Here is a 16108-nt window from a genome sequence, read left to right as displayed (position 1 = left end):
GCAGCACAGTCCCTTAGGAAGCTCCTGCTGTCAAACAGACAAGTTTGTGATGCCCTGTGAATTTTATCCATCTGTAACTTAACCAGGACTCTCCAATTTAAACAGACCTGAACTGAGCCTGAAGGTTCTTGCACGAAGTCAAGTACTTTGCAGGTAGTGCTTTTAGCAGGGGTAGTGGCTAAGGTAAAGTATGTGCACAAATGGCTTCCTCTGGAGGGAGTGAGTTCATCAAAGCTGCTCCTTTCAGGTGTTCAGGCTGAATACTAAAACCAGATCGCTAAGATACAAGTCTGGAATGGTTAGCTGAATAAATGGGAAGGATGCGGGGTCACTGGACCTCAAGTAAAAATAGAAACAACTATCAGTACCTATATAAGTAGGAATACAAAATAAAATTATATATTTAATTAGAAGAAAATGAATAAATTATCAAATAAATATTTACAGTATTGTTATACACTTCAAATATTATAATTTTAAGCATAAAATTCTATGAAAAGATGTAGTGCTACATTTATGTTAAAAATGTAGTGAAATGTGACAAAGAAAAATTACCAGGAATGTTCTAAAGAAATGTTCATAATTATAGTATAGGAACCATTAAAAGTTATATTTTGAACAGTGTATTCTTTAAGTGAATATTTGGTTCGACTGGCAGTTTTCTTGATTTTTATTTATTTATTTTTACATCCTAACTTTTAGATTAGAGTAGATTAGATGTTAGGAAGACACTCTTTAATGTGAAGGTGGTGAGGCCCTGGAACAGATTGCCCAGAGAAGTTGTGGATGCCTCATCCCTGGAAGTGTTCAAGGCCAGGCTGGATGGGGCTCTGAGCAACCTGGTCTAACGGCAGGGAAGTGAGAACAAGATGATCTTTAAGGTCCCTTCCAGCCTAAACCATTTTATGATAACTTTGGGGAAGATTTTATGCCATAATATTATTTATATAATCTAAAAATAGATTTTTATCTTTGATTTGAACCAAAGCTTATGAAGTAATGAATCATATTTTTAAGTGAAACATAATAACTTTAAAGAAATGAGCCCAGCTCTTAATGTCTGTAAGTCATCATAGCTGATTTACTCCAACACAGCTGACTTTTCTCCAATTGATTATCAGGCCCACTGTGCTTTAGTTATGGGGTTATGAATATCCTTTATCTAGCAGACTGTTTAATTGCATGCATGCAACTCCAAAGAGGCAGTAAAATAGGCACAGACATATAGAATCTACTGAGTGTGTATCTAGAGTTCTTAAACAGAAACACGTCTGCATCTCTAGTTTATTGTAATAAATCTCTTCTTCTGCTTTTAGGCTTGAGACTGCTTAAGCATGGGATTAGTTCAGTCTACAGAAGAAGAAAAAGTATCTCCACCTCTCCACAGGCAAGTAAGCAATCCCTGGCCAGGCCTCAGAGTGTGTTCCAGCTTGTGTAGCAAGGGATCTGCACTGGAGTTGGTAGGTAAGTGTCTTTAGTCAGTGAGTGAGGTGTATTCTAACAGTGATGACTGAATACTTATAAGTAAGGCAACATATTTTGGCTTGAGAGAAAGTGACTGAAAATATCAGTCCTTGGAAGAATTTGTAGGGAATGAAAGAGATAATGAGAAAACCCTCAGGATAACGCTCACATAATACAGGAATTACTAGATACTCTATTATTTTCCTGATTGAATTTACTGTATATTGCAGGATATGATACCCTAGTTATGCTATTAAAAATATAAACTATAAATCCCTTCACATGGGATGATGCAAAGATGATATGAGTACCAATACTCTAAAACTGGTATTAATATCTCCAGCTTGAAGACTTCCTTATATTGCAAATTTGCCTCTTCATTCTAGTTATTGCTCTTTGATTTTGTTTGGTTGCATATACTCTCCTGCTAGTCGCTACATTCACTCCCATGCAAACAGAAAAGGTCTTAAGTAGGACTGAATGGTACTTATGCTTTGCTGCTCTGTCAGACTGGATTTTGCTCACTGATAGAAAGAAATAATTAAGTCAATTCATTACGGACAAAATTCTCCCAGCTCTCTGTGATGGAACATGTCTCCAATATGCTACTTTCAGAACAGGACTGTGCTTGAGGCCAGTGCAAACCAGAATAAAGGCTAAATTATTTCTGCAGCATTTTTGAATTGGGGTAACATGTAAACACTAGTGTTATGTTTTTAATCTCTGTGGAAATGCACAGTGGCCACTCTTAAAAACAATCAGTTTTTCTTTTATAGTTAATAGACTGGTGGTATTAAATATTCATCATGCAAATGTTCAAGATATAATGGCATCAGCGTATTATTTACAGTGTTACTCTCAAAATTCCCAATAGGGGAAATTTTTTTTTTCTTTACATGCAAATCTTTCAGGAATAGATGTGACTATTTTAGAACTACTTGCAAGGGGATGTTGATTAATTGGTGTGCCTTAGTATTTAATTCATGTCATATACAAACTTACTCAATTTTTTAGGTGATAATACGGCACAAGTTAATTATGGTTAGAAATGGTAGTACAACACATACTTGTATTACTGCCTCCTTCATTTCAGCCAGGGAGACCAAACCTTTTTTGCTGACTCCTAAGCAAGAAATGGTAGATTTAGTACACAGAGCTGTAAATATTGGCAACAATGAGAAACAAATGACACTTTGGTTGTACACTGTTCTATTACTAGTACGATCTTGCCTTTGAACAACTATGTCATGTTTCTTCATGAGGTGGATCAGGAGAATAATTCCCACATCTTCTTAGTGTTTGCTGGCACTCTGCAGCTGTGTGGCTGCATCTTGTTTAGCAGGTGGCTTTGCCACAGCAGAATTGCATTTGTTGCACAGATCTCTCATTGCTAGGAGACTCTCTTCCACAGCTTTTGCAAACGTGACTGAGGAGGTTTCTTTACATTCTTTAAAGCTTGAGATGCAGAATAATATATGCTCTGGCTGAGGGTTATAACATGCCCCATATCCATTGGGCACCACAGGCCCATAGCAGCAGAACATTTCCATAGTAGTTGGAACCTGGTTGCAGGGAGAAGGGAAGGAGTGATCTCTGATTAATCAGGAGACCTGAAATCAGCTGGTTAGGAATGAGGAGAAGGATAAACAAATGCTACAAATGCTGGTAATGTGGTGAATTCCCCCTTGTGGAGTATCACTGGCTTCAGAAGTCCAGACCTGGAGCTGATTTACCTTGGAAGGTAAAAGCTGATCTCGGTATAGAATTTCGTTCCTCTGTTTGTTTGCTATCACTTAAAAACTGGCGTCATTTGAAGTAGCTAGACTGCATTTCTTTGCTTAATTTATATAGCTACTGAAAAGCTATAAGCTTTGTTACAGATAGGAAATTTATGTAATTCTCATACATAAAATCATGGTACCTAAAACTTGTCTAAGGTTTTTAATTTCTAAAGGTTATCCTAGGGTTATGTTAAACTTGTAATGCGAAGACTGCATTAAATTATAGATATTAGTATTGTCCATTTCTAATAATAGTTTATAATTGGGATGATGTATAAAAATATTTTAATGCATCCAGATGCTCTAATTCTATCACACTCCAGTTTAATCATGGCATAATAAGGCAGCGAAACACTTTCTACTGCAGAAAATAAAAGATGTGTTAGAAATCTATATGTTTCAGACTTTGTGTACATGAGCCTTCACAAACGACATTTGGCTTTTTAATGGTGTAGAACAAGCCATTAGTCCTGCTAATAGAGCCATAGAATTGTCAGATAAATTTGCTGTGCAACAGCCGAAGGCCATAAAGCTATTCAGAAGCACTCTTTGCTCATGGATAGTTTCTCAGAGAATTTATGTAGTAGTGTGTTGGTTACATTCACTCATGTCTGAAAGCCTACAAACATTATGCCAAGATCAAATTACTTATTAAGGTTTTATGCTGTAGCATGATATTATAGCTCTCTTTTGTTGTATAGTTCCAGTCTGTGCAGTTGGGTTAGTGTTTCAGTTAATGAATTCATACATAGATTTCTTCTTTCATTAGGACTACTACTACATGCAATGAAACACTTAATTTTTAGGCTGTATGCCATAAGGATGTTTCCTTATTCAGAACATTAAATGTAGGAAGTGTTGACTCTTAGAGTATCTTTGAATGTGCAAATAACTGTAAACCCATAAATATCTGTACGTCTGAAATGTCTGTAAATCTAAGTTGCATGTCTGCGTGGGTTGCAGTCTTAGAGTGAATAACTGAAGGCTCTCAAAGATTTCAAACACAGCTACTTTTAAGAGTAAAATGTCCTCATGGCTCTTAGCTTTTTGTTTCTCAGAGTGGCAGCCCATCTGGCTTGTGGCTGTACTGTCACTTCCCACTAGAGCTGTGAGCTTGGGGGAAGGAGGAGAAGAAAGGGAATGGGAACATAAGTAATATGGAAATTGAGGGAACTCTGAGCCCTTCTGTGAATGTTACTGAGTTTGTTTGTGTGCATTTCCAGAATTTCCGGGAAGGGCTCTGGAATGTTGCAAATGAAGTGATAACTCCATTCAGTCTTTACTGTGCTTATGTTGCTGATTTAGTGTGCTGATGGACTAAAACTGGACTAAAAATGTGGAGCAATTTGCAGACTTCTTGATGGTTCTCGATGAGACCACTTTTGCTTGTTTTACTTTTTTACATTGTTTTCATGGTGAGCCACAAAGTCTGGCAGAACACAAATGAATTAACCTTTGCTTAGCAAGACCAGTGAACAGGAGAAACTCACCTGGCTGGTTGAGAGGATGAATCGATTGCTTGTCAAATATGTCTCATCTGTAAAGATCTCTGGCAGTTCCTTGAAGTGTTCCCGTGCCACCTCTCTGAGCCCCAGCAGGTGATTGTCTATTGCCATTCCAGTAATAGCCTGTGTACAGGGTGATAAGACACCAGCATTTAACTGAGTTTGGAGGCATTTTCTGGGCTGTTGCTGCCTACTTTTCTGGTCAGAGTTGATGAACTTGGTTAGAGTGATGTAAAGCCTGTAATGTTCAGCTATTACTCTGAGTATGTACTTTGCAGAGGATCAGTAACTAGAAATTCATGTGGTGCTCTGAAGATGTAGAAATTAGGATGGAAACAGTCTTGAGATGTACTATGTGCTGATGTTATCTGGGTGTTTATCATCTCTCAGAGCTGAATATCATGGGCTGGGCTTCCAGGGGTGCTGAGGGGAGCATATGGGACACCAGAAATTTCTGAGCATGTTTTGGAATTTTCTGTGCATCATGAGGGTTATATTTTAAGATAGAAGGCTCCAAAACACCTCCAAATTGGAACAAATTAAGCTTTCATTGCCTTGGTACCTGCATCTCACTCTGGCAGTTAAAGCATATGTCATTCTATGGAATCTAGATCCAAAGACCTGGTAGGGGTCCACAAAAAATATAGCAGTGCTCACAGAATAAGAGATAGATTTGCCAGTGATCCTTCACAGATCCACTAGCATATCCCACTGCTTGAGAAGACTGGGGTTGGGGATATAGAATGCCATTGCTATTTAATTCACTGCCAAAATATCCAATTTCTTCCCCCACTCCCTGTGTTGGCTTCATTGCAGAGCTGGAATATCTCATTACTTGAGCCCTCACTCCAGTGAGGCACTTGGAAACACTAAGTGTAAGACAGCATAGTTGGATAGTACCACAGTTGTGGTACCAGGAGTCTAGGATTAAATTAAACAGGGTTTAACAAAGGAGAATAAAGTTCTTGACAAGCAAGAGGCCCTCAGCAGTCTCTACTTGCTGTCCTGCTTGCCCCTGTCTCTGCTCACCATGATCCCCAACGCAGACCCAGCCGTGCTTGCCCCCTACCCTGCTCTTGAATGTCCCCAATTCCCTGTCCTGTCTGAGGATCTCAGGCTAAGTGACAGGAAGCACGTGTGGGGGCTGAATGTTGGCCACAGTGGCACATTGGTGGCTGGCTGGCCAGGTACAAGAACTGCTGCTGAGCCTGCACTGAGGCTTTCTGCCATCAGCTTGCCCTGCTTGGGTCTCTGCTCTGCCCAGCTCCCTAATGCTCCAGACTTAAGGGATTTATTCACTTTAAGATCTTTGCCTTGCTAGCAAATGTGATTGAAGATGGCTAACAGGATCAAAAATGAGCAGTGGAGACTGGCAGACAGGATAGTTACAGAGTTTTGTTTTCTTAGGAAACCAAATCAAAATTTGTTCCAGCCAGGTAGGAATTGCCTCAGATAATGTCTGCATTTAAAATCCTTCAGTCCAGGTTTGTTCTTGCTGGTGAAAGCACTGATTTTGTGGACTGAGCTGTAGCTCATCCCTGATCCAGGCAGAAGTCATACAGGAAGAGAATGCTGAACCAGGGACATTGTACTACAGTGAGAGCAGAACTGATATCCCTGTGCCACAGGCCCCTTGTAACAAGGGAAACAAGCAGCCTAAGAAAAGGCAGGATTTAAAAGAGAACACAAGCTTGGTTTTCCTCTTAAGGATTAAAAAAAAAAATAAATTAAAGAAAAGCACAAAGTTTGCTTTTCCTCTTACAAGGAGAATAGCTTTAACCATTGGTAAGCCCCTGAAGCAGGGGGTTGGGAGTGCAGTCTTATTTGGCTTAATAAGGACTAGCACCCATTGGTAAGGGGGCTATTTGTTCATCAGCCCAGACAGAGTAAGGATGCTTGCAGGAAGGTGGCATACATCAGGGCTGTGCTTACGCTCTTTTTCCCATACAGGGAAACCAACTTGGTAATCAAAGGAAATATTTTGCTATCACACAAGATTTATAAGGCTGTTAGCAGTGACATTTTTGCAACATAGATCAATGTCATGTCTGAAGAGAGGCCGAGACAGGCTAACGAAATAAACTGTGAGTCAACGCATAGGAAAAAACTGTGCTAAATTGAATTTTAGAGCTCCACATTTAAGATAGCAATGCTACTAGTAAGCCTTAACAAGGGGAAATAAAATCAGTAAATTGCTTTTTGTTTTATGAAGTAGATTTTTTTTTTGTTTTTCTTAGGAGCTATTACATTTCAGTCTGTTACACACAATTTAGTCAGACCATCTAAGTCTTACCCAGAGTTTAAAGGCACAACAATTACATTTTGCTATTCTGAGAAAGAAGGGGAAGCTTGGTGAGTAGAAATACCTGGGGAGCTTTTTAAATTTAAAGATAAATTATTTTTCCAATTGCAGTTTTAAAATTTTCCCATGAGCTACACTGGAGGCTGAATTTTATAACAGTTTCTGGATCTCAAATGACTTGGAGCTTGGAGGGGAGATTTTTTTTTTTTTTTGGTTGGCTTTTTAAGAGATGTACAGAAATTCCATTGGTTGTGACCTAGTAGACCTAGAGTATGTTGTGCTCACTGTGAAGTTACCCTGAGATGGTTCAGGTGAGACAGTTGCCCTGAAGTGAGACTTCCCCTCACTGTACAGATTACATGGAGTATCAGTTTCTAAAATGTGGGTTATCAGCACAAGGCTTGAAACACAGAATTGTTTTTGAAACCACTTCTGAAAGTGAATGATTTCTTGCATATTATGAATATCTAAACAGCATTCAACAATGTGGGCTTCTTAGGCAATGGTCTGAGGCAAAACCATAGGTAGCAAATTCACTTATCATAGCTGGTTATTAACATTTATTAATTTCATGAGTGTTATGACTAAGTTGTTTATAGAATAAGTCTGTGCTTTGTCTTGGCACAGTGGGATGTACAGCATTACTCAGGCTGAATTCTCTCGTTTTTAATCAAGAGAAAATGAGTTGTATTTGATACTAAACTGATTTCTTCACTGGAGAACATCTCTTCCTTTAATTAGACGCTGCATTCAGGTCTTTAAAACAGAACTTGCTATAATCATTCCCTCATTGTTAATGACCTTTATTAGAAATGGCACTTTGGAATACCAGAATACACTTTCCAGAATACCAGTCCATCTCAGGATCAGATCCCAGATAGGGACCTCTCTCCTCTAGTGAAGAGAAATATAAGAAAATGCATCGATGGTTAGTTTTAGGGGAAAAAAAATGTTCCTGATGTGTTACAACTGTCTTGAGATTATCTGCAATGATATAGTTTATGGGTCTAAATACCCGTAAATTTGGGGGAATTGAATTTTGCAGTTGGAACTTTATTTTTCATGCATGTTACATAGCAGTTAAGTTGGGTGCTTTAAGCCTTGCATACTTCTCATCTCTGATAAGGCTTTCTGCTTGTCATACCCCACTGAACACCTCACTGCCATTTTGCTTGGCTGTCTTCATGGCTAACCTTTCATGTTGATCACAGAGCACGAAGAAGAAAGATTTCTTTCACCTGGCTACTGTTCTCCCTTCCAAACTCTTCAGTATTTATAAAAAAAAATCCCTTTATGAAATTTTGATTGCAAGCTCTTTAAGATGGAGGCCGTTTTTGAATTTTTAATTTGCACAACACTAAGGTTAGTGCAATCCCAGTTTGTGGCTGGGACTCCTAACAATGACACAGACATAAATCATAAATGTTTCACAGATGCACATTCACTGGGAGTAGGTTGGATACAGAGAGTCATATTCCATGACAGTGCTAGATAAGAGAGCTAATGCCAGAGAGTCATGGTCTTTCCACTTATGTCTGATGCAGAATTTTGTTATCTTGCTTTTGAGGAAGTGTTTTTTAAGGTGAGGGTAGTTGAATGTGGCTATTTGGGCCATTGGAAATGTTCATAAGGATGACATGGCAGATACTTTCCTATTTGGAGATGCCTACATTTTTCTAGTGCTAAAATAGTTAGTGATTGTATCTTCATACTTTTCTTGAAAAAGCCAAGTAGTTCTTATTCTGACAGGCAGAAGGTTGTACTCACCAGAATAGAGTAATTAGTCTGAGCTGTTATTGCATCCTTAAATCTCTGCATCTTCTCAGAATCCTGTTGAGGTAATCAAAATATATGTATTATTGAATAAATTCTCAAAGAAATAGCATCTTCCATCAACTAACCAACAGCCAAACCACAAGCACTCTCAAATGTCCTTTGCTCCTGCCTCAGGTGTAAGTGCTCATTATAAATGAGAAGCCATAGGGATGAATGTCCTGATCAGCAACGGTGCCTTGTTGTGCAAGGGTTGAACAGGTTTATTGGTGGGGGTTTGTAGTTCCTTTTGTGGACTCCTTCCATTGATTCTGGGGGTATAGATTATTACTAATTGAATCACTCCATTTGAAATAAGGAAAATTATTGTTTAGTGTAATTCAGTGTTTTCAGAAAAGACAGGCAGTGTATCTTCTCCAGAGTGGTTTATCTAGACAATGACAGTGATATTAATGAAAGCCATTATTGATATTTTACTAGCCAGTTGAAAAATTACTTCCATGTGTGAAAGGGCATCTAGAATTTTCCAAGGCTGCTCTACCCTCTGCAGATGCCTCGCATTTCAGATAACAAGCTAGTAAATTTTGACTCCTGTCAAATGGCAGCCTTTTATATTAAGGGAAGCATCCTAAGAAGTGCTGCCCTGCTGTACATCAAGTCTCACACTGCAACTATGGGAGACCCTGAAACAGCCAGAAATGTCTGGGTCTCCAGATAAACAGGAGACCTTCAGCTCCTATGGACGATGAATGATCTTTTGAACAAAGAATTCATTTTAGAAGCAAGTCAAGGTCACCATCAGGGACCTTCAAAATACAGAGTCTGATATTTTTTCACAGGGCTAGAGCTAGGACTTAGTTCCCTTGTACAGATTAAATTACCAAAGGCAGTCTTTAAATCTGATTAATTTACAGCTATTCAAGCAATCTCTCTAGTGTCAGTAGCTGCTGCTTTTACAGCAAGTGTCAAATGCATGAGATATTTCTCCTGCTAAAGAATCAATCTGAATCAATCAGTCTTTGGTGACTGTTCAAGCTATGGTTTGAGGATAATTTTTATTAGCATCAGGAGGAAAATGGTTTTCAATGTTATTTTAATTAATGGCTATTAACAAAAAAAATATTTTGGGTAGTTCAAGGCTACTTAAAGCAAGTGATGCAGATCTTTTTCCAAAAAATAGAAATAACCCCTTAACATTCGGAGGCAATTTGTAGGTCTAAAGAAATCACCTTGGAATAGAGTTGTATTAAGCTAATTTTGTTTCTAATGTTTCTGTGATAATTATATATATTATTTCTGTGATAATATTATATATATATAATTATATATAATATATATTATATATAATGTATATTATATATTATATATAATATATATTATGTATATATAATATATATAATTTTCACATCAAAACAAAGATTTTAAATGTCTGTTTGAAAGAACAATCCCAGACCAGTATAAATGTCCCTTGTATCTCTCAGTGGACAAGAAGCCAGGAAAACTATCAGTGGATTGGTTTGCATTATGATGGCAGGCTTTCCAGGGGGAATGAAACCATTATTCTCCCTATTTGTTGCTGCCAAGGCATGCAGTGGAAAGCTATGGGAGCTGAGACTGAGCTCAGTCTAGGCATGCATGGCATTCCTTGGCTTGCTTGCATGAAGCAGCACAAGTTGGGGTGCTGTGAAAGGGGAGCACAGCCTCGGATTTGGGTGGGGAAATCCTGAGAAATGCTGAAGCTTTGGGAGACCTGCAAAAGTTACTAAGTGTTGGAATAGGGAAGGAAGGAAGAGGCTACTGGAAGGAAGAAGGAGGATCTGTTAAAACCACCCATGAGGAGCAGGCTGGCTCCTCCCAGGAGTGCAGTCAGGCTGCTGCCAAGTGTTTTGGGGCTGGGGTTGTGCTGAGCACACGTGTGGAGAGGAAGGGGGGCACAGCAGTAACTTCCAATGAAATATGATCAAGAGTCATCTTGTCAGACAGGACACTGATAGCAAATAACAACAGCCTCTTCTTGTCCTCTGTAAGGTAGTCGCTATTATGTGTAATAGCATGCTCATAACCTGCTGTGAGTTACCCACTCAGCACAGGGAATTACTACAGGGTTTTTGAGTTATCATTTTACCATGGAATTTGAGTCTTGTTCATCAGGAGCTAAATTCTGGGCATGGTGACCTTAAGGAGACTGAAGAGGCAGTGGACGAACAGAGCACTTCTCTGGGCAAATTTTCACCATCCTCTGGGACATTAGAGCTTGGTTTATAATATTTCATTAATTTACACTTAATCTACACTCCAGCAATGACTCTAGCAATGCTATGCTGAATTCTAAAGAACAGCCATGTGGGCTGTTGCCACTGGAGTGGGCTTACTGTGAAAAATAACCTATATTGTGGCAGCATTTTGCATCTAAACAGCCACCTGGAAATTCCCTGTACGGCAGCGAAGTGCAGTGGGTGGAAGCAGCACAGAGAGAGACATGGAGGGAGGCTCTCCAGGGATGATGGGGGGACAGTGCACAATGCTGTTTGTGCAGCTATACTCTCAGCTGTACCTCTTGGCATTCCCATCTACTCTGTACAGTACTCATGCTTCTGGAAACAGATGGTGGCGTCTCAGAGCAAGGAAATTTTAATTTTTCTTTTTGCAGTATGGTATCAGGACAGTTTGGAGAGTTGTTTGATTAGCTTGATGAAGTTTTTCATTATTCAGGTTCAGCTCCCTTGAGAATCCTATAAAACTAATTCTATTTCATAGAAACACAACTCTAAACCAAAAAAGATCAGCCAGGACATATCCACCTTATCTAGAAATCAAAGCATGGGAATTACATCACACATTGCAGTCTGCAGCAGAGCTAACTACTGCAGGGGTCCTGCCAGGCAATTCCCCTGGTGTGGCAGTATAATGATCCTGAACTTTGCATGTTCAGCCTAGATCTCTCCAGGGAACTGAATTTGGATCTGATGACAGAACATTCATAAGACAGTACTAAATCTAAAATCAGATGTTTTGTTTCTTATAATGTCCTGTTTAGGCAGCTCTGAATCTTTTGGATGCTTAAATAAAAATAAGGGAGTATTTATATTTAGCTTAATGGTTGGTTTGTACAAAAAGCAAAATCCTGTGATGCTTGCTACCCTGCCCTATGCCTTTATGTTCTCAGCTAACAGTTAAAAAATGAGAGACTAGGGACCATGAATGCATTATTTACTCAGTGTTTTGGCAAAGAAGACCAACATACCGATACAGCTGTCTTGTCATCAGTCATTGCTTTTACAAAAGCAAATGCTTCTGAGGTAGAAGACCTGATATTGTCCACTCGGCCCTCATCGAAGCGGCGTAGGGAAGCACTTTCATAGGTCGGGACGAGCCTCCTGTGGCATCTGACAGAATGAAGTAAGAAAAGCAAAGAATAATTATTTTCAAGGAGTCACAAAGACTAAGAGAAATATAGGCTTGGTACATTTTATTGCTACAGACACACTTTTATGTTTTGCACGGTATTCATCTTAATGTTGATAGAATTCTATAAGAAACTTAAAAAAGATCGATGCTCACTCCCTTCTAATATGAGAAGCTACATACAGCTGTATATGTTTTAGTTATGCATTGCCAGTAAAAAATGACTTGCTGTGTAAAAACAAGGCTAGTAAAACTAAAATTTACTGAAATATCTCAAGGAATGTTTTATTTGTACTGCATCATAAAATAATTGTGTAATTAATCATTTATTTATGGGCTTGAAATATGTTTTATTTAACATAAGAAAAAATACACTCAGTGTGTGAATGAAAAGTAGAAAACTGAAAAGGGTACTATTTGTGAGCTGAAATGAAAACCCACATAGCAATTAGAACTGTTGTTTAATTTGGGTGCAGGTATATAGCCACAATTCCTTGCTTCAGGAGACCTAGCATGTCTTTCAGTTGAAGCAGAGGGTCTCAGATTGTAACTGTCCCCTAAGTTTGTTTTTTTGCAAACATGGAATTTATATCATGGCTGGAATCCAGACAAAAATCTTGGACTAGGTCATTTTTGAAGGTTGGTTAATGGAATATACAAAAAATGGATATTTAACAGATGTTAATGGAGTACAGAAAATGTGTTGGGCACCCCTAGTTTTGACCAGGTAAAGACCACGTCAGAATTACTTGTGTAATAGGCTGTTCTGCAGGAAACCATGCCACTGATCTCTAGTCTGGAGTTCTGGCAATGTAGAAAGGAGCTTTTGACTTTGGTAATACCGTGGAAAATAGAGGATATTATCAAATCTTGGGATGTCTGTGAAGAAGGAGGCAGCAGCAGTTACTGTCCTGTGTAGGAACTCTGATCTGATATGCTGCTGTAGAATTCTCCCCTGTGGATGCTTTTCACCCTGCAGTGCAGGAGGTATGTGTGTGGTGAGCTTGGGGTTATTGCCACGTCCTTCCCAAGCCACCCACAGTGCTAAGGGAGTGTTTCTGCCCCAGAGACTTGGACTCCTATAGCTGCTGCTGCTACAGAAAACCCTGCTACTCCCTGCCACATCCCCTCACCCTCTTCTCTATGCCAAGGGCAGGGAGAGCTGTGGGGAAGGTACTGGCTGGGAATGGCATGTGTGGGACACAGGGATGATGAGCAAGAAGAGGGAAAGGGAGCAAAGAAAAGGAGTAGTCTGGGAACCAGGTGTCCATTTCTATTTTTCCTGTCCTACAGCCATTAGGCATGATCACTCATTTCCATGAAGGAGGCATTTTTTTGAGTGCTGAGTTAAAAATGGACTCTCTTTAAAAAAAACCCACTACCTTGTGTACCTTGTTCCAATGATCTGAATTAACCTTACCTGTAGAATGCCAGCTGAAGTGCTACTTGAATGTAGGCATCTGGGCTAACCTTTTGTTTCTTAATAAATTCCTTTCCATAGTGCTCAAACTTGTAGGCAATAAAATCCAGATTTTCCACCATCCTGGAAAACAAGCAGAAGCAGTTACTCCAGGGTGAGATGCAAGAATCTTATAGAATCATTAAGCTTGGAAAAGAACTCTTAAGATCGAGTCCAGCCATTAACCTAACACTACCTTGTTCACTACTAAACAAAGTCATGTTCCATTTTTGTTTGCAAATAAAACCCAGAGATCTTTTCCTGCCTGTACCCACTTTGAGGTGAGTGGGCTCCTGCTCTGCAGACAGTCTTGGCCTTTGGTAACCTTTTCCTGGTCAGTAACTTTTATTCATACAGGTCCTACACCAGGCTTGTTTTGTGCAGCCTTAACATGAGCTCAAGGCACTCAAGTCTGTTCATCTGAGTAAGAAATGGGTGCATTTAAAAGCCGAGGAAGCTCATTGCAAGTTCCAATTTAGAGGACTACTACGTTTATTTAAAAACAAAAAGGAATTACTCTGCATCCTGAATATTCCCATTCCTATGTGTGCTTCTAGCCACTTTGAGGTCTTGTCTAGTGCAACCACACTGGATATACTTACAGCTGATCATGCAGTCACTGTGTTAATTCTCTACAGAGAGATCACAGGCCTGAGTATTGAAAGAAATAAATTCTTATTGCCATCTCCACTCCCAAAGATCATGTAAACCTTCTACAGTGTGGAAACAGAGTCAGAAGAACTAGCCTTTGTAGGAGCAATATGAAGGCAAACAAATTACATTCTTGAATTCAAATTGTTTATTCAAACCAGTTGTATTCTGCTGTCCCCTCTATGTATCCCTGTTGCACTGGCTTCAGATTGAATCAGCTCAAACCCATAAAGGATGTCCACAAAAACAGACGATCTGCATTGTTTGCATCCTGTGAAAATAGGACTAAACTGTTTTTCTGGTGGATTTTAGCATTCCTAATATTTACAGGGGAGGAAAACAATGGAAATGCAATTCCTGAATAGAGTGAAGTAGCTCCAGCCCACAAAAAGGTGCTAGGTATGTCCAGGTTGGGAAGATGAGGAGGAACAGAAGGGCAGGAAGCCCTTTAGGAGGAAACCCATGCCTACACACAATGTGCTGGGTAGTTCCCAGCTTGCAGTCACTGTTGAGAAAAATGAAGCATCTGTTCTACCTTTGAAGTTTTTCTGCTGATGATGCCAAATGTGTCTGAATTTCAGGGGAACATTTCCATCTTAGTCTCCGTGGAGCAGGAAGCTCGCTCACTGAATCAGCTCGGACTAATTTCTTGGAATTTTCTTTCCTGTTAGTATGCGAGACAGAAATCATTAAGTCACAGGATTAACCTCTCTGTTAAACACTGCTTTTTAGCAGGTGAATCACTGGTTTCCAGTAGTTTTATGGGTCTTAGTGCATCAGGGGGAACTTTCCACTGGCAGAGGCTTCCCCAGGGGCAGGAGTGGGTACAAAAGCTGTACTGAAAGGGAACTCACACGTGCTTGAGCAAATATTCAGTGCACTGCACCATGACGATGCCATCGAAGGGGGAATGTTCACACACGGTGCCGCAGACTCCATCTCTTCCTACCACAAACTAAACAAGGAAAAGAACAGGAGCAAGATAGCCAGAATGTGATTTATTCCCTGTATAAGTTGCTCGTGATGGAAACCTAACTAACAAACATGTTATTGTTCTCCTGTGGTTTTCTTATTGCTCATATCAGGATCTTCCTTGCCTTATAGGTCAGTGGGTGACTTAGAGGCCTGTCACAGGAGATTTTCTTGTCCTGTGAAAGGCATTGCATTGAATACCTTTCATGCTGCTATTTTGGACTGAGACCTGTGATAATGTGAATTTTAGCAATTCCTGTGGGAGTCTGAAAATTTGTTTAGCATGTGTTTTATGGTACAGAAACCCCATCAATAGAAAGACAGGCCGGGGCTCTCCTTCCACATTTGGGAGCAATGCAACATCTAGATCTGGGAAATCCGTGAGGTCCCGTTTTATTACAAAGCTCTTCCTTATTTGGTAGCTTTCTCATAGCTTGTTTTTAAGCTTTTTTTAATTCGAGGTGCTTTCTTCATTTCCCTCTTACTTGTCTTCCTTCTTTATTTCATTGTGTACATGTGGCATAGCTGGTGACAACCTGCTGCACTCTGATTCTGTGATACACTCATGCAGTTGGTTATTTCTGCATCTCAGACAAAAGCAGATGTCTAGGACAATACTGCACCTTGTCTCACATGTTTCCTGTCCTTTTTCTGGATTTTGCCCCACACTTCTTTTGAAGTATATTTGGCTGGACTTCTCTCCCTCAGCTCACTCTGTGCATTTGTATCACACACATGCATCCTGCCTTCCTGCTTTCCAGGAGGTTTTCCCAGTGTGTGTGCATGATGCAAAAGG

At 39.6% G+C, this 16108-nt stretch overlaps 1 protein-coding gene across 1 annotated transcript in view; it reads right to left on the bottom strand.

Annotated features, from left to right (window-relative positions):
* Positions 1–2051: 2051 nt before the first annotated feature.
* The window catches only part of CHAT (choline O-acetyltransferase), a 32717-nt gene continuing 18660 nt past the window's right edge, over positions 2052–16108 (bottom strand). The window contains exons 9-15 of the mRNA XM_051799831.1: positions 15195–15295; positions 14876–15004; positions 13651–13773; positions 12070–12211; positions 8820–8882; positions 4736–4873; positions 2052–3026 (exon numbers count right to left, since the gene is read on the bottom strand). Coding sequence (XP_051655791.1) covers positions 2757–3026; positions 4736–4873; positions 8820–8882; positions 12070–12211; positions 13651–13773; positions 14876–15004; positions 15195–15295 — 966 coding nt within the window. The 3' untranslated portion in view covers positions 2052–2756. The remainder of the gene's footprint in view (positions 3027–4735; positions 4874–8819; positions 8883–12069; positions 12212–13650; positions 13774–14875; positions 15005–15194; positions 15296–16108) is intronic.

This window comes from Manacus candei, unplaced genomic scaffold (assembly GCF_025592945.1).
Source record: "Manacus candei isolate 608988 ecotype Guabito, Panama unplaced genomic scaffold, ASM2559294v1 h1tg000050l, whole genome shotgun sequence".
NCBI classification, from domain to species: Eukaryota; Metazoa; Chordata; class Aves; order Passeriformes; family Pipridae; genus Manacus; species Manacus candei.
The sequence above is the reverse complement of the archived record's forward strand: the minus strand, read 5'-3'. Positions and strand labels throughout refer to the sequence as shown.